This window comes from Zootoca vivipara, chromosome 7 (genome assembly GCF_965207765.1).
Source record: "Zootoca vivipara chromosome 7, rZooViv2.hap1.1, whole genome shotgun sequence".
Taxonomy (NCBI): domain Eukaryota; kingdom Metazoa; phylum Chordata; class Lepidosauria; order Squamata; family Lacertidae; genus Zootoca; species Zootoca vivipara.
Window position 1 is genome coordinate 91,865,232 of NC_142590.1, and position 27,168 is coordinate 91,892,399.

General features: G+C 47.7%; 1 protein-coding gene across 9 annotated transcripts in view; it reads right to left on the bottom strand.

Annotated features, from left to right (window-relative positions):
• LOC118088409 (sodium-dependent lysophosphatidylcholine symporter 1) overlaps nucleotides 1-27,168 on the bottom strand; it is a 34,078-nt gene that overhangs the window by 3,422 nt on the left and 3,488 nt on the right. For 2 of the 9 annotated variants that reach the window (XM_088674787.1, XM_060277373.2), the window contains exons 2-12: nucleotides 20,613-20,732; nucleotides 18,438-18,562; nucleotides 17,000-17,132; nucleotides 14,632-14,710; nucleotides 12,571-12,725; nucleotides 12,142-12,232; nucleotides 10,797-10,918; nucleotides 7,854-7,937; nucleotides 4,884-4,967; nucleotides 1,797-1,909; nucleotides 36-179 (exon numbers count right to left, since the gene is read on the bottom strand). In XM_088674787.1, the coding sequence (XP_088530913.1) occupies nucleotides 36-179; nucleotides 1,797-1,909; nucleotides 4,884-4,967; nucleotides 7,854-7,937; nucleotides 10,797-10,918; nucleotides 12,142-12,232; nucleotides 12,571-12,725; nucleotides 14,632-14,710; nucleotides 17,000-17,132; nucleotides 18,438-18,562; nucleotides 20,613-20,732 (1,250 nt within the window). Of the gene's footprint in view, nucleotides 1-35; nucleotides 180-1,796; nucleotides 1,910-4,883; nucleotides 4,968-7,853; nucleotides 7,938-10,796; nucleotides 10,919-12,141; nucleotides 12,233-12,570; nucleotides 12,726-14,631; nucleotides 14,711-16,999; nucleotides 17,133-18,437; nucleotides 18,563-20,612; nucleotides 21,533-25,565; nucleotides 25,758-27,168 lie in introns of those variants that run through there. The other 7 variants (XM_060277376.2, XM_088674785.1, XM_060277375.2 and 4 more) reach the window with 6 other exon arrangements.

A 27,168-nucleotide genomic window follows, 5' to 3' on the forward strand; every position in this document is an offset into this window, starting at 1 on the left:
CTTAGCAGCAACAAGGCTGGAACGAGGATGCTTACTGCAAACTCATGGTGGAAATGCCAAGGGAGAGGCCACCTGCGAGCTTGTTGAAGAAAACATAGAACGAGTAGAAGAAAGCTTCCAGGTTGAGGCAGGTGGGGTTCTGCAGCTTGAAATCGTCCACTGAGTCTGGAAGCATGGACCTGGGGGGAGGAGGAGATCAAGTCAGGCGGTTTGCACCTGCAAGACAGTCACCCCAGCGTCAAGCAACACTTCACCTATGAATGAGCAAATCTAAGGTTGTTTCAAGCATTAAGCATAAATCTCAATGTTTTCGCACAAGGTTTGCAGGGAGGTAGTCTGCCGAGCATTCGTTCTGATGCCTTCATGAGGAATCTGTGTCAAGCGAGTGCGGTTCCCTCCACCGTTTTCCTTATCTCAGAAAGTCCACCAGCAAAATAGCAGCTGTCGGTGCAAAAGGGATAAAGCCCAGGGACTCAAACTTCCCAGGCACTCGGGGACTTTGTTAAGCTACATTTGCAATGGACCTCGCAGAGCTGCTGCCAGTCCCAGTGGACAAAATTAGCCCCAAATCAAGATACTAGATGTCCCCAAAGGTTCTGACAACGCTCCCATTTTTTCTCCCACTGCCTTCATAGTATCAGGACTTCCCTGGGCCACCTCCAGCCACCTCATTTTGTTTTGCAGGCGGGCAGGTGTGGAGGACTCCCTGGTCCTGAATGGGGTAACTGTGCCCCTGAAGACCAGGTGTGCAGCCTGGGAGTCATTTTGGACTCACAGCTGTCCATGGAGGTGCAGGTCAATTCTGTGTCCAGGGCAGCTGTTTATCAGCTCCATCTGGTACACAGACTGAGACCCTACCTGCCTGCAGACTGTCTCGCCAGAGTGGTGCATGCTCTAGTTATCTCCTGCTTGGACTATTGCAATGCGCTCTACGTGGGGCTACCTTTGAAGGTGACCCGGAAGCTACAACTAATCCAGAATGCGGCAGCTAGACTGGTGACTGGGAGCGGCCGCCGAGACCACATAACACTGGTTTTGAAAGACTTACATTGGCTCCCAGGACGTTTCCGAGCACAGTTCAAAGTGTTGGTGCTGACCTTTAAAGCCCTAAATGGCCTCGGTCCAGTATACCTGAAGGAGCGTCTCCACCCCCATCATTCTGCCCGGACACTGAAGTCCAGTACTGAGGGCCTTCTGGCGGTTCCCTCATTGCAAGAAGCCAAGTTGCAGGGAACCAGGCAGAGGGACTTCTTGGTGGTGGCGCCCGCCCTGTGGAATGCCCTCCCATCAGATGTCAAAGAGAAAAACAGCTACCAGATTTTTAGAAGACATCTGAAGGCAGCCCTGTTCAAAGAGGCTTTTAATGTTTAATAGATAATTTTATTTCATTTTTCTGTTGGAAGCCGCCCAGAGTGGCTGGGGAAACCCAGCCAGATGGGCGGGGTATAAATAAATAATTATTATTATTATTATTATTTGCCTGAAGTGGCAAAATCTCTTGGGCTGGTTGTGTCAAGGGACAGGTAGGAATTGCAACAGAAAACTCCAAACAGAAAAACTTGCTCAAGCAAATGCAGTGGCAGACTCTGTTATATCTCTCTCGCATGCTTGTTTTTTTCTCACATCCATATGTGTAGCGCTGCATTTTATGAACCAAGTGCCTCTCTGCGAGTTTCTGGAGCCCGAGTGCCGAAATGCTGGAAAGCATAGCACGGGATTTCAGGAAGCTTCCGTCCGGATGCGGTCCGCCCTCCCCGGACGAGCCCGCTATTGTTCGGGACTTCCCTTCCGCTCACCATGGCAACAAGTAGAGGACGGCGAGGCTGCTTCCTGCCAGGGCGACCATGAAGACGTAGACCAGGAAGTTGTGGGTCACAACCGTGATAACAATGAGAGACGGGATGATCAGCTGCAGCAGGCAAGGTGAGCAGGAGGAGGAGAGGAAAGAAAAAGAGGGAAAAGAGCCAGCTCATTGACAACTAGTAGCCAGGATGGCTCTGATCTACCTATGCTGTCAGAGACGGGAAATCACAAGTGGGGAGAGTTGCTCTCGCACCCAGGTCCTGCTTGCAGGATTCCTATGGGGGGGGGGTCTTCTCACAGAAGCATGCCAGTCCGTAATCACACAGATCAAAGATGGGGTGAACTCTTTATTAGCAAAAATTCAACCTCCACAGACTTGGTGGGATGTCAGGCCTAATGAGCACAGCAGCTCTTTCCTGGTGGTCTTCCTTCAACAGTTGCCAAGGCGAAAAGTCCTGACTTCCTCACAGCCATCTAAGTCCCCTCCTCTCCAGGACTTTTCCCTAGCAATCGGAGGCTGTGCCTGTGTGCAGACAACCTCTCCTCCACCCTTTTCATGCCCATAGCTGCCAAGTATCCCGTTTTCTCCGGGAAACCCCCGTTTTTACTTACCTTTTCCCGGTAGTCCCCCGTATCACTTCGTCACCCGTTTTTCTCCGTTATTTTCTCCTGCTGGTGGCCATTTTTTTCTGATTTGCCCTTCTATGGACACCAAAAATGGCCGCCACCGGATTCAAAAGTTGCATCTACGCATGTCCGGAAGTGCATAGATGTGACTTCCGGTGTCGGCAGCATCCATTTTGGGTGCCCATAGATGGGCAGAGCGACACCGGAAGTTGCGTCGACGCACTTCTGACATGTGTAGAAGCGACTTTCGAAGTCGGCAGCGGTCATTTTTGGTGCCCATAGAAGGGCAAAACGACACCGGAAGTTACGTCGACGCAACTTCCGGTGTCACACGGCTGCCGGTCCCGGATTCTGCAGTCCGGGACTTGGAAAGTAAGTTCATGCCTCTTCTGGGAGACAAGCGGGGAGAGGAGTTTGTCGCAGCAGGAGGGGGAGACACCCCTGACTTCACTAGCCGGACTCATTCCTGCCTCTTGGCCTCCCTCCTCTCATGCTTCAGCTTCTGCCTCTGATTCTGGACTGCTCTCTGCCACTGACTCCCCCAGCTCACTGAGCCCTGTTACTTCTTCAGCTTCTGACACCTCCTCTTTCCAATCTGCTCCTTTTCCCTCTGACCACTCGTGGTCCTCCCACTGCCAGTCCCTGGGCTCTGAGCTTTCTTCCCTTGGTGGTTCCCCAGCTGGTTCCTCCCACCAATCCTCTGCGTCCAACCAGTACTTGGCAGGCATTTGGTTTGCCGCTGTGAGAAGAAGATGCTGGGCTAGATGTGCCATTGGCCTGATCCTGCATTGCACTTCTTATAGAATTGTAGAGTTGGAAGGAATCCCAAGGGTCATCTAGTCCAACCCTCTGCAATGCAGGAATCTCAAGACACAGTCTCCCATCCAATTTGAAACCATATCTGTCTCTACTTAGCTTTGCAAATGTGCATTAAAAACAACTTGACCTAAAGTAATTATTGTGAAAATAAGAACTATTTGGGGGGCAGGGGAGTACCAAATTTTGTCCTTGCTCTGGGCACATATTACCCAAATTTGCCCCTGTACCGGCCACCTCAGCTCAATTCTCAGTCATTCCACAGCCTGATCTACAGCTTTACTTGTAGGTATTATTTGTTACCCCTTTGGAATTTGGCATATATTTTTTTCAACCTGACCCTGATGGTTTTCTATGACCAGTTGGCTTTTAACATTATATTAGGCGATATACAGTGTTGTTTGAGGCTCAGCTCTGCAGTCACAGTGCAATATTGGACCAATATCTCTCTTTTGGAAATGTGTAATCTCACTGACTCTCTCTCTCTCTCTCTCTCTCTCTCTCTCTCTCTCTCTCTCTCTCTCTCTCTCTCTCTCTCAAAGCACATCATAGATGTGTCAGGTGCTTTTTGCTGACATAGTACTTTTAATCTGCATAGTAGAAAAATTTCAGAGATGCTCCTATCCTGCTTTCTCCTGGCACAATGCCTGGTTGAGAAAGGGGAACCATCCAAGGTTTTTCTCTCCACATCACAGGTTTGTTACATCACTGGAAAATTTATTTAGCTTGTTAGTCACTTATAGAAAAGCAGGAGGGGGCGAGTCTCTAAGCAACTTTTAAAAAGAGAGCATAAAGTATATAATAAAAACAGATAATAAACAGAGAGCCAGTGTGGTGTAGTGGTTAAGAGCGGTAGACTGGTAATCTGGTGAACCGGGTTCGTGTCTCCGCTCTTCCACATGCAGCTGCTGGGTGACCTTGGGCTAGTCACACTTCTCTGAAGTCTCCCAGCCCCACTCACCTCACAGAGTGTTTGTTGTGGGGGAGGAAGGGAAAGGAGAATGTTAGCCGCTTTGAGACTCCTTAGGGTAGTGATAAAGCGGGATATCAAATCCAAACTCTTCTTCTCTCTTCTTAAACTGCAGGAAAACTATTATGAAACTTATGAAACAGACCCAGTAACAGCAGAAAACTTCAGCGGCAGGAAACATTTTATCAACAACAGACCAGCTGACTTAATCCAGGGGTAGGCAACCTAAGGCCCATGGGCCAGATGCGGTGCGATCGCCTTCTCAATCTGGCCCACGGACGGTCTGGGAATCAGTGTGTTTTTACATGAGTAGAATGTGTCCTTTTATTTAAAATGCATCTCTGGGTTATATGTGGGGCACAGGAATTCATTCATTAATAATAATCATCATCATCATCATCATCCAGACCCCTACAAGGTCTGAAGGACAGTGAACTGGCCCCCTACTGCAAAAGTTTGCTGACCCCTGACTTAATCTGTCCAGTGCCTGGGAGATGCAAAGATGTCAATGATGGTGCCAGGCAGGCTTCCCTAGGGAGAGCATGCCATGAGCAGGAAGCCATGGCTGAAACGGCCCCTTTCCTTTCTTGCCACCCTCTGCAATTGCAATTGAAAAAGGCAAAATGCAGGCAAGTCATCAAGAACAGGTCTTGTGAAGGACACTCACCGAGAGGCCTATGAAGACAGCCATCTTCTTCCCAAACCTTACCAGAAACCACTGCCAGAAAGGGATGGAGAGGCAGGCGACCACCTGGAGGCGGAGAGGGGAGAAGAAACTCACCACCTGCCATGACCCAGAGCTCTTTGTCACATGGCTGTACAGTAGTACCTCGGTTTATGAACACAATTGGTTCCGGAAGTCTGTTCATAAACTGAAGAGTTCATAAACTGAAGCGAACTTTCTCATTGAAAGTAATGGAAAGTGGATTAATCTGTTCCAGACGGTCCGCGGAGTACTTAAACTGAAGTGTTCATAAACTGAAGCGAACTTTCCCATTGAAAGTAATGGAAAGTGGATTAATTCGTTCCAGACGGGTCCGCAGAGTACTCAACCTGAAGCGTACTTAACCCGAAGCATGGGTGTAATTGGTTCCAGAAGTCTGTTCATAAACTGAAGCGTTCATGTACTGAAGTGAACTTTCCCATTGAAAGTACAGTGGTGCCTCGCTAGACGAATTTAATTCGTTCCACGGGTCTTTTCTTATAACGAAAAATTCGTCTAGCGAATCCCATAGGAATGCATTGATTTTTTTAAATGATTTTTTTGCCCATAGGAACTCATTAATTGAATTTCAATGCATTCCTATGGGAAACCGCGATTCGCTAGACGAATTTTTCGTAAAATGCATTCGTCTAGCGAGGCAACCTCCGCTAGAAAAAAAACCTTTCGTTAAGCGGAAATTTCGTTAAGCAGGGCATTCATTAAGTGAGGCACCACTGTAATGGAAAGTGAATTAATCCGTTCCAGATGGGTCCGTGGCGTTCATAAACCGAAAATTCATAAACCGAGGTGTTCATAAACCGAGGTTCCACTGTATTTATCTTCCTTGGATAGTCTTAGCCGGCTTTCTAAGAAAGATGAAGCTCAGCAGCTGAAGGAGCAACCCACCTCAGGGCTCCGCCTGGCGACATGTTCCTTAAGCATCCTTCCTGATTTGCTCCTACAGAGCTCAGGCGGAAGTCAGACTTACAGACAATTCCACACTGTCACTATTTTGGGGTGGGATTCAGCTGTATTCCAGCAAATTCAGGCTGTGTAAGGAAAGCTGGTTTGGAGTTTTTGCACAACAAGCCTGCTTCCCCCACAAAATAAGAGTTTTTGCAGTAAGGAAAGTGGTGGCTGAGGGGGCTTCGCTATCCACATAAAATATCTGAGGAACCGGCCGTCCCCCCAACCTGATGGACATTGCCATTCAAACAGTGTGTTGTGCCACGTCACATGATCGATTATGCAGGGCAGGGCTTACCTGCCCTCTCCCCAATATTTTATTCGAGTTGGCACCCCAGAACTGGAAAGTGGGGGACCGACACTCGCTGGATGCAACATCCTCTAATGTCCCCCGCAGAGAAATCAGGATAGAATCATAGAATCATAGAGTTGGAAGAGACCACAAGGGCCATCCAGTCCAACCCCCTGCCAAGCAGGAAACACCATCAAAGCATTCTTGACATATGCCTGTCAAGCCTCTGCTTAAAGGCCTCCAAAGAAGGAGACTCCATCACACTCCTTGGTAGCAAATTCCACTGCCGAACAGCTCTTACTGTCAGGAAGTTCTTCCTGATGTTTAGGTGGAATCTTCTTTCTTGAAGTTTGAATCCATTGCTCCGTGTCCGCTTCTCTGGAGCAGCAGAAAACAATCTTTCTCCCTCCTATTCATTAAATAGCCAACATCATCTAATCTCTCTGCAAACAGATCATGCTGGATCTTCAGCAAGCATTCCTTCTTATTCTTTTTGGGGTGGTTATATGACAACGGACACTCATCCCGATTTACTTGTGGGGTGTTTAAATGTCTTCCTGTTCTGCAAGTTGCTCACAGGAGGCAGTGATGGCCACCAACTTATATGGCTTAAAAGACCAGTGCTAGAAAAAGAGGGGCTGGAAGTCACCCTTGTTCTCTTAGAATGGCAATGGTGCCCACCTGAGAGGTGCCAGAACTCAGTTCCAGTGAGTTCTGGCTGTGGGGAAAAGCCTTGCTCAACACATGTGATTCCCCCTGACCAGAAAGTGCAATTTTGCACACTGCAACATGCAGCCTGCCCTCGCTGCAGACTTGGCTCATAGCACCCTTGGTAAATGTGTCATCGGTGCCTAGATCCTCAGAGTAAGACACTCTCATTTGGAGGTGGCATGGGGTAGTCTTCCCCAACCTGGTGCCCACCAGGCATTTTGGACTACAGCTCCCAAGGTCCCCTTGCAAGCACAGCCATATGATGCTGAAGTTGATGGGAGCTGTGCCTGATGGGAGTTGTAGTCCAGAGCAGCTGGAGGGTGCCAGGTTGGCACAAGGCAAGTCAGGCAATACGTCAGAGAGGAATGGCAAACTAAGCTATAGGATTAAGCCGAAATGGCAAAACTGACCAAGGAAACAAAAACTTCAAGAAAAAATGGGAAGAAATTATAATTTATTTAAGAGACCACTGTAAGCAGACGAAAACATTAGCAGGATTTTAATCTCACTTCTAATGTAACAAACACTATGGATAATATGGATAGATATAAAATATAGATTTGATATAATATGCAGTTGAAAACATTGACATTAGGACCCATGGAGGGGATGGGGGGGGGAGGTCTCGAGATTCAGAGAAATCTATCTATAGTGGTACCTCGGTTGTAACCTGTTCTGGAAGACCATTCGACTTCCGAAACATTTGACAACCGAGGCGTAAAGGGCGGTCTGCAAAGTCAATGCAGAAAATGGGGGGGGGGGAAACACAGCAGAAGCCGTTGAACTTCCGAGGCGCGTTTGAAAACGTAAGCATTTACTTCCGCGTTTTCAGCGGAACATGTTTGGTTTCCGAGACGCTCGAAAACCGAGGTACCACTGTATAGGGAAATGTATTTGGTTTTGTTATAAATTTATATTTGAAAAATCAAATAAAAACGATTTTTAAAAAGTCAGGCAATACGTACCAGCATGATGAGCACCAGATGTTGGAAGCTCCCAGGCAGTCCAGCTGCGTGAGTGCAGAAGAAGGCAAAGATTCCCTGGGCAAGCTGTGGGTGGAAACGGAACAGCCTCAGCGAGCATTTGGGCGCTGAACGGGCGAGTGTGGCATGCCACTCCATGCTAAACCATTGCTTCCATTTTTATCCTCAGTGACCGTCAAGGAGGCTGTTTTCAGAATGAAAATCAGTGGTGGGGAAACACCACCTTGCCAGAGGTTCTTTTGGTCAAGCTACACTCACCTGCCCTTACCTGGGGGCAGCTAAAGATACACCTGGGCTGAAAGGGCGTTTTGCACATGCTGCCAATAAGTTGCACCTGCAAAGCAGGGTGCACCTGTGTGCTGGGCGCCAGGCTTTGCAAGCTGGCAATGGACCGTGCAAATAATTCAAGGAAGGTTAAAGGTAAAGGGACCCCTGACCATTAGGTCCAGTCGTGACCGACTCTGGGGTTGCGCACTCATCTCGCATTATTGGCCGAGGGAGCTGGCGTATAGCTTCCAGTTCATGTGGCCAGCATGACAAAGCTGCTTCTGGCAAACCAGAGCAGCACATGGAAACGCCATTTACCTTCCCACTGTAGCGGTTCCTATTTATCTATTTGCATTTTGACGTGCTTTCGAACTGCTAGGTTGGCAGGAGCTGGGACCAAGCAACGGGAGCTCACCCCGTCACAGGGATTCGAACCGCCGACCTTCTGGTCAGCAAGCCCTAGGCTCAGTGGTTTAACCACAGCGCCACCTGGGTCCCTCAAGGAAGGTTAGACGCTGCCTTATTCCAGCATGGACTGACGGAAGTTGCAGCCCAAAACTGGAGGCTAAAGCTAAAACCACATTTGGGGGCTCTTTAATTTAGAAGAAAGGTGAGGAAGAGGCAACAGGATTTTGTTGTTTAGTCGTTTAGTCGTGTCCGACTCTTCGTGACCCCATGGACCATAGCACGCCAGGCACTCCTGTCTTCCACTGCCTCCCGCAGTTTGGTCAGACTCATGTTGGTAGCTTCGAGAACACTGTCCAACCATCTCGTCCTCTGTCGTCCCCTTCTCCTAGTGCCCTCCATCTTTCCCAACATCAGGGTCTTTTCCAGGGAGTCTTCTCTTCTCATGAGGTGGCCAAAGTATTGGAGCCTCAGCTTCACGATCTGTCCTTCCAGGGAGCACTCAGGGCTGATTTCCTTAAGAATGGATAGGTTTGATCTTCTTGCAGTCCATGGGACTCTCAAGAGTCTCCTCCAGCACCATAATTCAAAAGCATCAATTCTTCGGCGATCAGCCTTCTTTATGGTCCAGCTCTCACTTCCATACATCACTACTGGGAAAACCATAGCTTTAACTATACGGACCTTTGTAGGCAAGGTGATGTCTCTGCTTTTTAAGATGCTGTCTAGGTTTGTCATTGCTTTTCTCCCAAGAAGCAGGCGTCTTTTAATTTCGGGACTGCTGTCACCATCTGCAGTGATCAAGGAGCCCAAGAAAGTAAAATCTCTCACTGCCTCCATTTCTTCCCCTTCTATTTGCCAGGAGGTGATGGGACCAGTTTTAATATTGTGCACAGTTTATAAAATTATGCCTGGCATGGAGAAAAGCTTTTCTCCCTTTTTCACAACACTAGGACTCGTAGGCTCCCCCTGAAACTGAACGTTGGAAGGTTTAGCACAGATAAAAGAAAGTCCTTCTTCATGCAGCACATAGCCAAACTAGGGAACTCACTTCCACAGGAGGCAGTGCTTACGGACTTTCCAAAGGCCTCTGGCTGACTTCTGTTAGGAACAAGATGCTGGACTACATTGACCCTTGGTCCGATTCCTCAGGGCTCTCCTTGTGTTCTTACATTTATGTTCAGGGTGGACAGCAGAGACTGGGAGCTTATGTGACTTGTCTAGCGCAGGACTGGGGGAATCTGTGGCCCTCTGGAGGTTACTGGAGTCCAACTCACATCAGCCCCAGCCATGGTGGTCAACATTCAGAAACTGGACTCCAACAATGTCCCGGAACATTCAGAGCAGATCAAGTAATTCTTTATGCGGGCGCATGATTAAACTATGGAACTCCCACCCACAGGAGGTAGCCACCAATTTGGATGGCTTTAAAAGAGGGTTGGGCAAATTCATGGAGGGGGAGAGAGCTATCGGTTGCTACTAGCCATTATGGCTCGGCTCAGCCTCCACAGTCAGAGGCAGCAATGCTTCTGAGTGCCAGTTGCCGGAAACCACAGGAGGGAAGAGGGGTCTTGTGTTCGAATCCTGATTGTGGGCTTCCCACAATGGGCATCTGGTTGGCCAAAGTGAGAACAGGATGCTGGACTAGACGAACCGCTGGCCTGATCCGGAGCACTCTTCTTAATGTCCTTACCAGGTTGGGGAAGGCTGAGCTTAACCTAGTACAGTGGTGCCTCGCTAGATGAATTTAATTCGTTCCACGGGTCTTTTCTTATAACGAAAAATTCGTCTAGCGAATCCCATAGGAATGCATTGAAATTTTTTGAAACTTTTTTTTTTGCCCATAGGAACGCATTAATTGAATTTCAATGCATTCCTATGGGAAACCGCTATTCGCTAGATGAATTTTTCATAAAACGAATTCGTCTAGCGAGGCAACCTCCACTCGAAAAATCCTTTCGTTAAGCGGAAATTTCGTTAAGCAGGGCATTCGTTAAGCGAGGCACCACTGTATTGTCCACTCAGTGAACAGGGAAGGAGCAAAGGGCTTTCCCATCCCTTGCTATGGACCCTATTAACTGGAGACGCCAGAGATCGAACCTTCGGCAAGCCAAGCAGGTGCTCTACCGCTGAGCTATGGCCCGTCCGGCAAATTCAATGTACCACTGAGCAATTGTGTCCCGCTTCTGCCCCAGGAAAGCCTTGTCCCAGCTGTTACCCAGCCATGGTAGTGCCTGCCTGTTGTTACTGTACCTGGAAGGCCAGCGATGCCAACAAGAAACCTCCAAGGAGCCGGTTGTATGAGCTATGGCTTAGGACAGCCCGCAGACTGGCAAAGAAGGGGAGTCTGGTCTTCCCCAAAGGGGTGTAGCGTCCTGGCAAAAAAAAAAAGAGGGAAGAAAGGAACAGTAACATGGATTTATTTTTGCCATTTCTGAATTACCTTTCTGCACCAGAATGCCCAAGGCAAACGTAATATAATAATAATAATAATAATAATAATAATAATAATAATAATAATAATTTATTTATACCCCGCCCATCTGGCTGGGTTTCTCCAGCCACTCTGGGCGGCTTCCAACAGAAAAATAAAATAATCTATTAAACATTAATAGCCTCCCTAAACAGGGCTGCCTTCAGATGTCTATAGAATAGAATAGCAAACCAAGTTGATGGACTTGTGATGCTGAAGTGGCAAAATTAACTGGGAAGCTCAGAAACCAAGAGGGCAAGAACTTTTTTTAAAAAAAAAGAATGGGAAAAGTTTATAATTTACTTACAAGACCATTGTAAGCAAGTTAAAACATTAGCAGGATTTTAACAACACTTGTGATGTAGTGGAAAGAATGGATAATTTGGAAGGACAAAAATGTGGACATATTGATAGACAGCTATAAATATTACCACTTGGACCCATGGAAGGGATGGGGAGAAGTCAAGAGATTCAGAGTAACCTCGGTATTTGGATTTTGAATTGTTTTTTTGTTGTATGTTTATACTTTTTAAAATCAAAATTTAAAAATATAAATAAACTTTCCTTGCAAAGAAACACACACACACACACAGCCTGCAACTAAGGCCCAAACGTGAGCAGCCTACCATTTGCCATTAAGCCAAGATGGCTCTGTGGAGCCTCCTGGTTTGGAAGCAGTCTACCTCTGAACGACAGTTGCTGGGAGCCAAATAAGGAGCGGGGATGGTTGCTCCCCTGGAGCCCTGCTTGGGGGCTTTTTCCAGAGGCACCTGGCTGCAGAATGCAGGAATTTCTTGGACCCATACCAGAGACTCTTTTTAGAATAGATTTAACGCATTTATTTGTTCTCAGGGTGTTTCCAGACAGGATCTTAACATTGCAAGAAGGCAATCCAGAAGTTGCAAATGGGTCATTGGCAACAGCAATGTATGGGTGTGTTTTAACTTTTTCAGAAGCAAAGGTGGGTCATTTTGGACTTTGCAAAGAACTTGCATGCATAAGGCACAGCGATCCCACGATAAGCATCTATCTGAATGTGGCCTGGATCTTGTGACCAGGCCCAGGGCTGAACCTTCAAGAAAAGTCACAGTGAGCGCCAAATATATGAAACAGTTAGATGTTTACCTGGCTGCTCTTTCACTCCCAAGAAGAGGACCAAGCAGGAAAGGAAATAAAGGGAGCCCAGCACTAGGGAGGCGACAACATACGCCGTGCGCTGAAAGGGAAACAGAGAAAACCATTTACTGGCCGGAAGAGAAGAGGGAAGAAAATCACCCCCCACTATTGCTCCTTCTCAGGATGTGTTGCGCACAAGACACATCGTATGGGGACTTCCGGAGAGGAAAAATGGCAGGCGCTACGGCAGCGAGCAGCTCCTGAAGCCAGCCAGAGCCAACTGCACTACCAGGCTGGCTGCGGGCTGCTGAGGCTGCTGCTGCCGGGCTCAAATTTGCAAACCTGGGGACATTCCGCGGACAGAATTTGTCCGGGGACAGATTTGCAAATCCGGGGACTGTCCCCGGGAACCAGGGACGTCTGATAACCCTACCTTACCGTATTCTCCAGCACGTCCGGAAGCAGAGAGCTGTTGTCTGCCAGGGTGCCATTAGCCACATCGCACCTCTTCCTCATGCTGGCGTGGTGACTCCCGACGATTTGTCCCTGGACACCCGATCCCACCAGGGTGCTCAACATCTCCACTCCCATCCCTGCCAAAAGCCATGGAAAAGGAGGAGAGAGAGGCATGTGGAAAGGACTCACAGCACAGCTCTAAACCAGGGTGGGGGGCCTGGATGGAGATCAGAGTGGCGTCTGCAGATAGAATCATAGAATCGTAGAGTTGGAAGAGACCACAAGGGCCATCCAGTCCAACCCCCTGCCAAGCAGGAAACACCATCAAAGCATTCTTGACATATGCCTGTCAAGCCTCTGCTTAAAGACCTCCAAAGAAGGAGACTCCACCACACTCCTTGGTAGCAAAGTTCTTCCTAATGTTTAGGTGGAATCTTCTTTCTTGAAATTTGAATCCATTGCTCCGTGTCCGCTTCTCTGGAGCAGCAGAAAACAACCTTTCTCCCTCCTCCATATGACATCCTTTTATATATTTGAACATGGCTATCATATCACCCCTTAACCTTCTCTTCTCCAGGCTAAACATACCCAGCTCCCTAAGATGTTTCTACACCTCCGGATTTTGCATGGCTGGAACCTAGCCTGCTTTACAAAAGGGGATGTCACACCTGTGACTCCACCCTCTTTTGCCTCCGGCCCCTCCCAGCACTGCCACGTGGCCCCTGGGAAGCTGAGCACCCAGAAGCAAAAGTGGCCCTCACGTTGGAAGAGGTTCCCTACCCCTGGGTTTAACCAATAAACAGTACATGTTGTTGCATCCAGTTGTAATCGTGCTAGCAGGATGATCATGTCAACTACTGGGCACCACAAATATTCAGGATTTCATCTAAAGTGGCATGCAACACAAGGGAACAGTCCCACGGACAGGTAGTATGCAGGGCCATCCTTAAAAAGGATGTTGACAAGCTTGAACCAATGGCTTCAAGTTACAAGAAAGGAGGTTCCGACTAAATTCGGGAAGAACTTTCTGACAGTAAGAGCCGTTTGACAGTGGAATGGTGGTGGACTCTCTCCTTCCTTGGATGGAGGCTTTTAAGCAGAGGTTGGATGGCCACCTGCCATGGATGCTTTAGCTGAAATTCCTGCATTGCAGGGGGTTGGACTAGATGACGCTTAGGTTCCCTCCCGACTCTAAAATTCTATGATTCTATGAAATACTCAAGGGTCATCCTTGCACAGAAAGGTTCGCCCTCTGTAAAATCCTCCTTAATTAATCAGTGTAATCTCCACCTTGTTACTGTCACACCAGGCCTCAGGCAATGACACCAGGGCAGGACAAATGAACTGATGGGGTAGCTCAGTCGGTAGAATGTGAGACTCTTAATCTCAGGGTCGGGTCCCACGTTGGGCAAAAGATCCCTACATTGCAGAGGTTTGGGCTAGACTAGAGCATGGGTAGACAAACTAAGGCTGGATCTGGCCCAATCACCCTCTAAATCCAGCCCGCGGACGGTCCGGGAATCAGCATGCTTTTACATGAGTAGAATGTGTCCTTTTATTTAAAATGCATCTCTGGGTTATTTGTGGGGCCTGCCTGGTGTTTTTACATGGGTAGAATGTGTGCTTTTATTTAAAATGCATCTCTGGGTTATTTGTGGGGCTTGCCTGGTGTTTTTACATGAGTAGAATGTGTCCTTTTATTTAAAATGCATCTCTGGGTTATTTGTGGGGCTTGCCTGGTGTTTTTACATGAGTTGAATGTGTCCTTTTATTTAAAATGCATCTCTGGGTTATTTCTGGGGCATAGGAATTCGTTCATCCCCCCCCCAAAAAAAATAGTCCGGTCCTTCACAAGATCTGAGGGACAGTGGACCGGCCCCCCGCTGAAAAAGTTTGCTGACCCCTGGGCTAGAGGGTCCTTGCTTGTCCCTTCCAACTCTATGATTCTATTATTTTTTCCAGACTAGAAAGTCCCTGTAGAGATTCTTCCTCTCAGAGCACAAGCAAGACTGGCGCTGCATTTCCAGATCAATGGCAACTTACTGTAGGCGGTCGCAGAGTCGCGGTCCATCTGACTCCCTCCTAGGAACATGGTCAGCGAGGAATAAGGGACGTGGTAGCACTAAAAGGAGGTAAAGGTAAAGGAGGGAATCTGTCAGGATGGAAATGGCCAGGCAGTGCTTCTGCACACAGATTCTGGGGTCGGATCCCTGCAATAATCTCCAGACTGTTGCAACAATACATCTTCAGAAAACCGTAGCGACGCTTAATGCGCGTCCGCATTTCCATTTGCCCTGCTACTTTCCCCCAGCAAAACCCCTGGCTCGGTGCTGAATCGGAACAAACGGCAATCTGGTCATTGCTGTTTGTTCCGATTTAGCACCAAAGAGTGGGATCTCCGGGGGGAAGCTGTGGGGCAAAGGCAAAACCCACTCGGATCCGAGCCTAGAAAGCAAGGGGCAGGCAGGATTGCGGACGAGCCCTTAGTGTATGTGGGGCACGTCAGAGTTTTCGAAGCGCTTCACATTCATTATATTGTGGTCAACAACAACCCTGCAGGGTAGGCCAGATACATATTGCAGATACTGGCTGCAGATAGGATGAGAGATTGCCTGAGGCCACCTGATCGATCAACAGAGGCAAGAGTCAAAGTGGAAACTTTTTGATTTGCAGTTTGATCTCACAGCTGTTCTCCCCTCCTCCTCCCTTGGCTCCCCCAGACCCTGACCAGGTTAAAACCTGCTCAATTTAAACAGAGTTAGGAGCTATTATAGACCCTCCTGGGACCCAGGTGGCGCTGTGGTTAAACCACTGAGCCTAGGGCTTGCTGATCAGAAGGTCGGCGGTTCAAATCCCTGTGACGGGGTGAGCTCCCGTTGCTTGGTCCCAGCTCCTGCCAACCTAGCAGTTCGAAAGCACGTCAAAATGCAAGTAGATAAATAGGAACCGCTACAGTGGGAAGGTAAACGGTGTTTCCATGTGCTGCTCTGGTTTGCCAGAAGCGGCTTTGTCAAGCTGGCCACATGACCTGGAAGCTATACGCCGGCTCCCTCGGCCAATATTGCGAGATGAGTGTGCAACCCCAGAGTCGGTCACGACTGGACCTAATGGTCAGGGGTCCCTTTACCTTTATAGACCCTCCTTTGGGTCCACAAATCCTCTGCCCCTCCCCTCCCCACACTAGAAGCCAGGAGGAAGGCAGAATAATATTTCTGCAGATTTCTGCTACCACCACCCTCCCTCCACAGACCAGCAGAAGTCCCTGAGTTTGCATCATAGACAGAGTTTAGGATTCAGCACTGCTGGAGGCAAAAGGCTTGTTGATTTAAATGGGACTGATGAACAAATCAGTTTCCAGAGATGCACCAGACAAAGTGGGCTGGAGTCAGGTAAAGCTTCTGCCTCAATAACTTTCTTAATCTTCAAGCTGCCGCAAGACTCTTCAAATGCTTTCTGCCCAGATATGTAGACTGTAGGCGTTTGTTTCAATCTGCTTTGGGGCTTATCACGGATTTCAATTTTTTAAGAAAATGTTTTAAATTATTGTTTTCAACCAATAATTTTCTTGCTCCGTTTCTTTTGCAAACCGCTCGAAGGTTTGCATGTTTACAATCCATCCAGCACGGTATAAATTTCATGAAATAAATAAATAGAACGTGTGCCGCGGCCCAATTTAACCCCACCACCCAATGACTGCTATTTAACAACAACAAAAAGAAAGGAAGAAAACATATTGGACGCATTAAATATGTAGTTGCAGTTAATCAATGTTGTGTCAAAGACCAGAAGATAACCAGGGTGGTCGCCAGATTCTGTGCCCAAATATGCAGACACAGACTTTCCCCCGAGTCCATCTGAATTTCCCAAAATATGGTACACCGAGCGAGCTAGGCTCAGTTTTCTGCAGCTTCTATTTTAAGGGTTACAATTTTTAGCATTGTATATATAATTTACAATTCATTTTAAATGTTGTTCAAGGTGTCATATATGTTACGCTCCCTGAAATTGTTCTTTCAAAGGGATTCATTCTATTTTATTTTATTTTTTCCTTTCCCTTTTTTTAAATGTTATTTTTAAGAGCTGGTCCTCGACCGTAAATAAAATCATATCATAATCAATGTTGTGAGTTGGGCTCTTAGCAATGCCTGCTTGTAGCTTTTTTGAAATGTGGCTTTCATTTAAAACTCCCCGCTGTGTGGTGTGTGTGTGTGTGTGTGTGTGTGTGTGTGTGTCTGTGTGTCTGTGTGTCTTTTACCCTCCTGGTCTACAAAGCCCACCTTGAACTGCAGGACGCGCCTTGTCTATATATAAACCTCAGCATCAATAAATACATGAATGGCTGAAGGGAACATTCATTCATTCATCCATCCATTCATCCATCCATCCATCCATCGCAGGCACAAGCGCTTACACTCATGCAGGTCTGGAAGAGGCAGTACATGACCAAATACCAAAAGAACTTCAGTGACACAGAGAGGGAATCTGAGGGGACGAACCAGAGCATAGTGTAGAAGAAAACCCCGAATGGCGTGGAGAAGACGGCCCTGCAAGGAGAAGAAGAGAGCGTAAGGACCGCCTTGCAGGGCTGTCGTTGCTAAGAGCAGCCGGCTACGTAGATGCCGCCAGGCAAGAAGCAGTGGCGGGGGGGGGCATTGCAGTGACTGTGCCACCCCCCCCCAAAAAAATCTGGTGTTCAGAGATAGACTATTCCTGTATCTGGAGGTTCCGCTGCAATTGGGAATTCGTCACAATTATTGGAAGAGTGGGCAATGGCGGGCTGGATGTCCAAGGTGGAAGTCTTTGTTTGCCAAGTGACAGGCAGGAGTCCAACACGTGGAGCTCCCTCTAGGAAAGCTGCGGAACCAGGATGTGAAACCAGGGGTCTGATCGCTGGCGCAGTATGTTAAGTCAGGGCTCCAGCCACAAGGGAGGCTGCAACCGTCAGGCCACAGCAGGAACATGCCAGCATCCGTCCCTGAAGGTTCAGCTTCAACTGGTTCAAAAGGAGGGGAAAGGAAGAGCTCACAAAGACTTCGGCCAACCTCCCTCCTCTTCTCCCTTTAAATCTCTGAGGTTGAAGATATAAAGGGGGAAGAGGGGAGACCTGTTAAAACTGCCAAATTTGGCCCGTGGAGCTAAAAAGGTTCTGCGCCCTTGTCTTGAGGGAAGGGCTGGAGCTCAGCCGCAGAGCATCTTCTCAGAAGGTCCCAGGCTCTTTCCGCGTCATTTCCAGGTAGGATTAGGAGAGATCCCCATCCGGAACCCCGGGAAGCTGCTGCCAGTCAGTGTAGGCAATACTGAGGGAGATGGGCCTCGATATAGCTTCCCATGTGCTAACACCTGAGGTGTGTGCAAGCGGCGATTTTGGTCCTTTGGGCTCATCTGGTCCAACCCCCTGCAACTCAGGAATCTTTTGCCCAGTGCCGGACTTGAACCCACAACCCTGCGATTCAGAGTCTCATGCTCTATGGACTGAGCTATCCCAAGGATTACGTGCTTCCCATTGCTGGGGGTTGGACTACTAGACAGTCTTTTTTCTTTTTGTCCCTTCCAAATCCACTGTTCTATGAGAAGCGACCCGCTTAACGCACACTCCAATCCTCACACAAGATATTTAACAGATATTTTGTATAAAGTACGTTTACATTGTAAAATTAGCCAAAGCAAATTCCAAGTATGTAAGTACTTGGCGAATAAATTTCTATTCTATTCTATTCTATTCTATTCTATTCTATTCTATTCTATTCTATTCTATTCTATTCTATTCTTTTATGACCAGGCTGCCCCTTGATCTTTCCTGCAAAACACCAACAGATCTACCCTGTTGCCCCCTTTCCCCTCTCACTCACCAGGGGATCAGTTTGCCCCACCTCCGGCGGGGGCTTCTGCTGACCAGGAATCCGACGGCGGGGTCAGCCACAGCATCCCAGGCTTTCCCCAGGAAAAGGATCAGCGAAGCATGGAAAGGCTCCAGCTAGAATAATAATAATAATAATAATAATAATAATAATAATAATAATAAATTTGTACCCCGCCCATCCAGCTGGGTTTCCCCAGCCACTCTGGGCGGCTTCCAACAAAGATTAAAATACATTACGATCAAGAATCTGTTAGGCAGTGTGGAAAGACCTGGAGCATCAACTCTAACAACATTTCGAAGTTGATTATTTAGTGTCGCAGCGCCGACACTTCGGAACTCCCTGCCTATTGACATCAAGACAGGCTCCTTCCCTCTTTTCAGCGCCTACTAAAAACATTTTTTTTCTTGTTTAGGCAGGCCTCCCCAGATATCTAGAATGTTTAGTTTATTGCTGATGTGAATTTTTTGAATGTTGTAATTGCTTTTGCTAATAATTCTGCTGTTTTATTATTTCTGTAAACCGCTTTGAGGTTTTCCGCAGTCAAGTGGTATGTACATTTTATGAAAAAAACCAAATAAAATAAATTTCAAGGGCTGGAAAGCACGGAGATGCATCCCACCCACATCACATGAGCAAAGAATCCGAGTCCGGCTTCTGATAAAGGGCATTTCCAAACCACTGCTATTTTCAGGTGGGATAAAGCCACATTCCTACCATACATTTAAAACACTTTGTTACCACTTTAAACAGTCATTTCTTCTTTCCAGGGAACTCTGGGAATTGTAGTTTGTTAAGGGTGCTGAGAATTGTTAAGGAGAGCCCTATTTCTCTCCCGGAACTACAGTTCCCAGAGTTCCCTGGAAAGAAGGAATGATTGTTCAAAGCTATAGTTCTGGGGTGGGCTCCTTTAACAAACTACAGCTCCCAGAATTCTTTGGGGGAATCCATGACTGTTTGAAGTGGCATCACACTGCTTTAAATGAATGCCCTGAATGTGGCCTAATCACAAAATAGCAAATTGAGGCTGTGCTATTGGAGTTGATTGAAGAGAGGTCTTGTGCGACTTCCACAAAACCCAGAATTTTTGCAATAAGGAAAATGACAGATAAATGCACAGGAAAACATGGGATAATAATGCAACATCCTCAAACCTCCTTGTGTGCAAATCAGAAGGAGCAGGTGTGCAGCTTGGGAGTCATTTTGGACTCACAGCTGTCCATGGAGGCGCAGGTCAATTCTGTGTCCAGGGCAGCTGTCTAGCAGCTCCATCTGGTACGCAGGATGAGACCCTCCCTGCCCGTGTACTGTCTCGCCAGAGTGGTGCATGCTCCGGTTATCTCCCACTTGGACTACTGCAATGCACTCTCTGTGGGGCTACCTTTGAAGGTGACCCAGAAACTACAATTAATCCAGAATGCGGCAGCTAGACTGGTGACTGGGAGTGGCCGCCGGGACCACATAACATGGTCCTGAAAGACCTACATTGGCTCCCAGTACGTCTCTGAGCACAATTCAAAGTGTTGGTGCTGACCTTTAAATCCCTAAACGGCCTCGGTCCAGTATACCTGAAGGAGCGTCTCCACCCCCATCATTCATCCCAGACACTGAGATCCAGTACCGAGGGCCTTCTGGCAGTTCCCTCACTGTGAGAAGCGATGTTACAGGGAACCAGGCAGAGGGACTTCTCAGTGGTGGCGGTCGCCCTGTGGAACGCCTTCCCATCAGATGTCAAAGAAATAAACAACTATCGGACTTTTAGAAGACATCTGAAGGCAGCCCCGTTTAGGGAAGCTTTTATATTTGATGAATCATTGTATTTTAGTATTCTGCTGGAAGTCGCCCAGATGGGCGGGGTATAAATAATAATAATAATAATAATAATAATAATAATAATAATAATATCATCACCACCATCATCATATTAAGAAAACAACATTTCATCTCCCTGCAACAAACCAGGGGTGGATCTGTACACAGGAAAAAAATGCTATAAATAAATCAGAAATTAAATCGTTATAACAAAAGAAAAAAAAACCTATGGAAAAATGCTATGGAAAGGTTTTGTGCTGTCTGGCGCCATCTGGTGTTGCATTTTTATAACTCATTCAAATTGCTGCTTTTTTGACTGCTGTACTGTAGCTGAGTCCCAGGATGAAGGCTCACCTGCACGACATCCAGCAAGAAGATCTGGAGGAAAAACCCGACTGCGTTTCCTGTGAGCTGGTAGGGGGCGCCTCCAAGCGCATAGCAAACTTTCCGGTGGAGAGGCAAGGCTGGTTTCACCTGGAAACGAGATGCCAGCAGGTGAGGAGAGCACCTCTTGAACATAGCCACACCCCGCAAAGGTAGCAAACCCTGCCTTCTCTAATGCAAATATAAGAAAATGTTAAGGATCAGATCTTTAAATGGTAGATCAGAAGGTGTTCTCTTTGGCCAGCATCCGGCAATGGTGAACTGGATGCCTCTGGGAAATTCATAAGGGCATAAGGGGAGCATTGCACCCCTGTCCAAGTGGCGCACTCGAGGGAGGACTTTGGGGCACAGGTCAAGGGCCCCACTCTGCAGAAATGCGCAGGAAAGCCTCCCCCAAAAACACAGCATAGCTGGCTTTTCACACTTTGAAGACATCCACATCCTGCATTAAACTCTGAAAATTGTTGTTGTTTAGTCGTTTAGTCGTGTCCGACTCTTCGTGACCCCATGGACCATAGCACGCCAGGCACTCCTGTCTTGCACTGCCTCCCGCAGTTTGGTCAAACTCATGTTCGTAGCTTCGAGAACACTGTCCAGCCATCTTGTCCTCTGTCGTCCCCTTCTCCTAGTGCCCTCAATCTTTCCCAACATCAGGGTCTTTTCCAAGGATTCTTCTCTTCTCATGAGGTGGCCAAAGTATTGGAGCCTCAGCTTCACGATCTGTCCTTCCAGGGAGCACTCAGGGCTGATTTCCTTAAGAATGGATAGGTTTGATCTTCTAGCAGTCCATGGGACTCTCAAGAGTCTCCTCCAGCACCATAATTCAAAAGCATCAATTCTTCGGCGATCAGCCTTCTTTATGGTCCAGCTCTCACTTCCATACATCACCTCTGAAAATAATTTTTATTAATTATCAATTTTAAGAAACCCGATATATGCCACATTGTATCAATACCAAATCACCATTCCAATTCAAATATCAATCAGTTAAAAGGCCAATTACACATTTTAGACGGGGCCCAGCGTGCTAGATTTCAAGGTAAGATAATTTCATTTAATTCTGCTTCCAGAGTCTTATTTAATCCAATTACATTTCAGTCTTCATCATAATCTCTTATACAACAGCTACAATGTTCTTAACTTTCATTTGTAATAACACATTTAATAATTTGTATTCCTGCAAGTGAAGTCCATCCTTTCTTGTTTATCACTGTGTGTGATATTTATTTAATATTTGTGTTTATTTATCCTCATCCTGCATTTAAAGCACTCAAAGAATTCTGGGAGCTTCTGCCAGTCAGAGTAGAGTATGCTGAGCTAGATGGACCAGTGGTCTAATACAAAGGGTCCCCAGACTAAGGCCCGGGGGCCGGATCCGGCCCAATCGCCTTCTAAATCCAGCCCGCGGACAGTCCGAGAATCAGCATGTTTTACATGAGTAAAAATGTGTCCTTTTGTTTAAAATGCATCTCTGGGTTATTTGTGGGGCATAGGAATTCGTTCATATTTCCCCCCAAAATACAGTCTGGCCCCCCACAAGGTCTGAGGGACAGTGGACCGGCCCCCTGCTGAAAAAGTTTGCTGACCTCTGTAATATATAGCAGACGTCTGCGTTCCCCTACTGCAGGCTTTGCCACCCTCCAAGTGTTTGGGGCTAAAGGTGCAATCACCCCCAGCTGGGCGGCTGCAGGTTTGTCCTCTGCGCCCCCCCCCCCCGCCCCAGTGCCTACTGCCTCTGACCTGGGAGGGTCTGTGGAGCTGCTGGACATGAATAAAAGGATGTCATATAGAGGAGGGAGAAAGGTTGTTTTCTGCTGCTCCAGAGAAGCGGACACGGAGCAATGGATTCAAACTACAAGAAAGAAGATTCCACCTAAACATTAGAAAGAACTTCCTGACAGTAAGAGCTGTTCGGCAGTGGAATTTGCTACCAAGGAGTGTGGTGGAGTCTCCTTCTTTGGAGGTCTTTAATCAGAGGCTTGACAGGCATATGTCAGGAATGCTTTGATGGTGTTTCCTGCTCGGCAGGGGGTTGGACTGGATGGCCCTTGTGGTCTCTTCCAACTCTATGATTCTATGATTCTACTATCCCTTCTGCAGTTTCTCTAGCACTCTCTAATCTGGCCAGCAAATTTCAGCCCTATATTCAAACAGCAGAGAGTTTCCACAGTGAAATCCTAGCGGGTTGCCTTGCTCCCACTGGGGGGGGGGGTCACTGCCTGCCTTGCAAATTCCATCATGGGAGTTGGGAGGATGCTAAATTCCTCTCTAAACACGAGCTTCTTAATGTCTTGACCAAGGAATTGCTATGTTCATTTTATGCAAGATCAGGGGTTTGGCACACCCAGAGAAAGCTCGCTCTCTCTCTCTCTCTCTCTCTCTCTCTCTCTCTCTCTCTCTCTCTCTCTCTCTCTCTCTCTCTCTCTCTCTTCCTTTGACACCAAGTGGAGTTTTGGCTAAAGTACAATTTCTGAACAGGGTGTCAAACTGACCAGGGTGTCATGACAACGTCCAGAGTCTGTCAAGTGTTCAAAAGAGGCGATGGAAGTTTTTTGCGGTGGATAACAAAGAACCAGAAGAGAATATGTGGTTGAGGAAAGCAAGCTTAGTCAAGGACTCTTCAATCACCTTTCCTGACCTCAATTCCCCAGCTGTAAATTGGGCGTAATCACAACTTTCCAGGCAGCAGTGGTGTGTTTGTGTGTGTGTGACAGAGAGAGAGAGGGAGAGAGAGAGGGAGAGGGAGAGGGAGAGGGAGAGGGAGAGGGAGAGGGAGAGGGAGAGAGAGAGAGAGAGAGAGAGAGAGAGAGAGAGAGAGAGAGAGAGAGAGAGAGAGAAGGACTTCAAATGTTTCAAGATCCCACGCACATAAAGAATAGAATATTGCGATCAGAATGCATCTTTCTTTAAAAAATAAAGTAAAAGCAAGATTCTAGCCCTTTTTGAGTTACCGCTTCAAACTGAAAGCCTGCCCAATCTGCTGCTGTTTGAGGGCAGGGTTCAATCACATAACAACAAATCCAGGTTGTGAAATTATAGTGAACTGGGAGATCTTGCACAACAAACCCACTTCCCCAAAAAGATCAGGGTGTTTTTTTGTAATAAATCACAGGAAAATGTCCTGGAAAGTGTGGGATCACACTTGCTTTGGCAACACCTTCTTACTTTCCTGCAAAAAAATCAGAGCCGAATGTTCATTCAACAGCCAAGGCCATCTTATCTTGCCAGGGTGGGGTGGGGAATCAGGATGGTGGTTTTCTCAGTAGAACCGCTTACTCTTAAGTAGACTCACCGAAGTTTGGGAATTTTAATCTGAGGTGACCATGGCAAAAATGGACGCAGGGCGGTCGTTATTCTGGATTAATTAATACAGGATACTTTTGCCAACGTCTCCACCTGTTCTTAATTCTGGCTCTGCCCTCTCCTGGCATGCAGCCCACAACCCAGGCTGGACAGATGCTTGTTCAGATTCCCCCACCCCACCCCACCCCACCCCACCCTGTGAACTGTAGTGTGGAAACTTCCCTCAGCCTATAACCTCCCTTGCAGGGGTGTTGTGAAAGGAAACAGTGTATGTGTGTGTGTGTATGTATGTATATATATTTCCGCGCATGCCAACCTCAGCTTCTTGGACTGGAGGGATAATATAGCAGCAAAAGCAGGGGTGTGGAGGGTGTGGGGAGAAATTTCACATGCTGCTTGCGATGGATCTGGTGTCAGCAGCTGGAAAGTGGCTGCAGATAATTTTAGAAGCACATATTTTCACAGAGGGCTGCAGAATAGAACAGCCCTATTGTGCCTGCAATTCAGTTGCTGTTGTTGTCGAATGTCTGTATTGCCCTTCATTCGAGGATCACAGGATGTTTTACAATATAAGAACAGAATAATACATAAAAGGTAAAGAGGCCCCTGACCATCAGGTCCAGTCGTGTCCGACTCTGGGGTTGTGGCGCTTATCTCGCTCTAGAGGCCGAGGGAGCTGGCGTTTGTCCGCAGACAGCTTCTGGGTCATGTGGCCAGCATGACAAAGCTGCTTCTGGCGAACCAGAGCAGCGCACGGAAACGCCGTTTACCTTCCCGCCGGAGCGGTCCCTATTTATCTACTTGCACTTTGATGTGCTTTTGAACTGCTAGGTGGGCAGGAGCTGGGACCGAGCAACGGGAGCTCACCCCGTTGCAGGGATTCGAACCGCCGATCTTCTGATCAGCAAGCCCTAGACTCTGTGGTTTAACCCACAGCACCACCTGGGTCCCTAGAATAATACATAACACATACATAACAATAACCCCTGCACTGCGAAGGCTCCCTTCAAAGTGGTCCCACTATCTGAAGTATGGGGGGTTGCGGCTCCAAGATCCAGTGCTTCCTTCCCTATCGTGGGACGCCCCAAATATTTTGGACTACAACTCCCACCAGCACAAGCCATGTGATGCTGTGACTAGCTGGAGCCTGGCTCTGCTGGCAGGGGCTGATGGGAGTTGTAGTCCCAAAACATCCAGAGAGCTCCAGAGGAAGGCTGCTGCATACGGAGTCTTCGTGGTGGTGCCCCCCCCCAGCTCAGTCAGGAACCCTGTGGGACAGAAGGGAGGGCATTGACTGGGAAGGACCACTTGGCACCTTCCTTTAACAGCCTCTTGGTTGCAAAGAGCTTTTAACTGACTGAGGCTCGTAGCCGGACACTGCCTCTTGGTCCTCATCTTGGTTACCTGTCAGGGCCGGCCCAGTCTCCTGCCACCCCAGGGAGGATATTGAAAGGGCTGGCTTCTGGGGCCTCCTGGGCTTTGCACCCTCCCAGCGTGATTCAGAGCAGAGCCCCCACCCCACCCCACCCCGCCCAAATGGCCTTTGATTCCCACTTCAAGTGTCTGGTAAGGTTGATTCAATCAATTCCTCCCTGGTTCCTGATGTCCATCTCCACTCACCCCATCTTCCCTGGTGGGAGGACGTGCCATTTTGGAGATCGCCTCTGGTGCCCAAATTTCTTCAACTGATCCTGTTACCCCCTTTTAACCCTTTTCTTCCCTGTCCCAACGGCAGGAAGTAATTAGGCCAATCGGAGGCACCCCCGCTGGGGGACGGCAGACACATTTCTGGAAGGAACGAGAGTGCTGTGTGATTCATTGCGGCAACAAGAGAAGGCGATGATGACACAGCCAGGGACCTGGACACGTCCATTAATGCTTTACCAAACTTCACCTACTTGGCTGGCACCCTGAAGTTCCCCTGGGCACTTGTCCAAGCAGGGCACAGGCCGTGGCACCCGGGAAGGGCTTGGCCAGCTCTTTGCTTCCACGCACTGTCTGAGAGCAACGTCACCTGCTTCTGGTATTGCTCATCCCTTAGTATTATGGCAGCACACATATATTTTGTTCCAGAGTCATAGAATCATAGAATAGAATCATAGAATCATAGAGTTGGAAGAGACCACAAGGGCCATCCAGTCCAACCCCCTGCCAAGCAGGAAACACCATCAAAGCATTCTTGACATATGGCTGTCAAGCCTCTGCTTAAAGACCTCCAAAGAAGGAGACTCCACCACACTCCTTGGCAGCAAATTCCACTGCCGAACAGCTCTTACTGTCAGGAAGTTCTTCCTAATGTTAAGGTGAAATCTTCTTTCTTGTAGTTTGAATCCATTGCTCTGTGTCCACTTCTCTGGAGCAGCAGAAAACAACCTTTCTCCCTCCTCTATATGACATCCTTTTATATATTTGAACATGGCTATCATATCACCCCTTAACCTTCTCTTCTCCAGGCTAAACATACCCAGCTCCCTAAGCCGTTCCTCATAAGGCATTGTTTCCAGGCCTTTGACCATTTTGGTTGCCCTCCTCTGGACACGTTCCAGCTTGTCTGTATCCTTCTTGAACTGTGGTGCCCAGAACTGGACACAGTACTCCAGGTGAGGTCTGACCAGAGCAGAATACAGTGGTACTATTACTTCCCTTGATCTTCTAGACGCTATACTCCTATTGATGCAGCCCAGAATTGCATTGGCTTTTTTAGCTGCTGCATCACACTGCTGACTTATGTCAAGTTTGTGGTCTACCAAGACTCCTAGATCCTTTTCACATGCACTGCTCTCAAGCCAGGTGTCTCCCATCCTGTATTTGTGCCTTTCATTTTCTTTTGCCCAAGTGTAGTACTTTACATTTCTCCTTGTTAAAATTCATCTTGTTTGCTTTGGCCCAGTTGTCTAATCTATTAACTTGAGTCAATCGAGTGCTTAGTTTTTTTATCCCCTGCGTAGTCCTCACACAGTCTAGAACTGCTGCGTATTTTAGTCCATGAAAAGTGCTTCTTGAGAGACGGGTTTCATTCCTAAAATAAAAGCTTGCCGATTGAGCCTGTGGATGCAGGAAGGCAGAGTCTTGTGTGCACATGAAATCCTGGAGGTGTGGGGAGCAAGGTGGGGCCAGCAGGCATTATGGCCCGGCTAGTCCAGCATCCTGTCCTCACAGTGATCAACAACTTGCACATTATGGAACCTCCAAAGCAGTCCTACCATGAGGCAGAGGGAGGCAA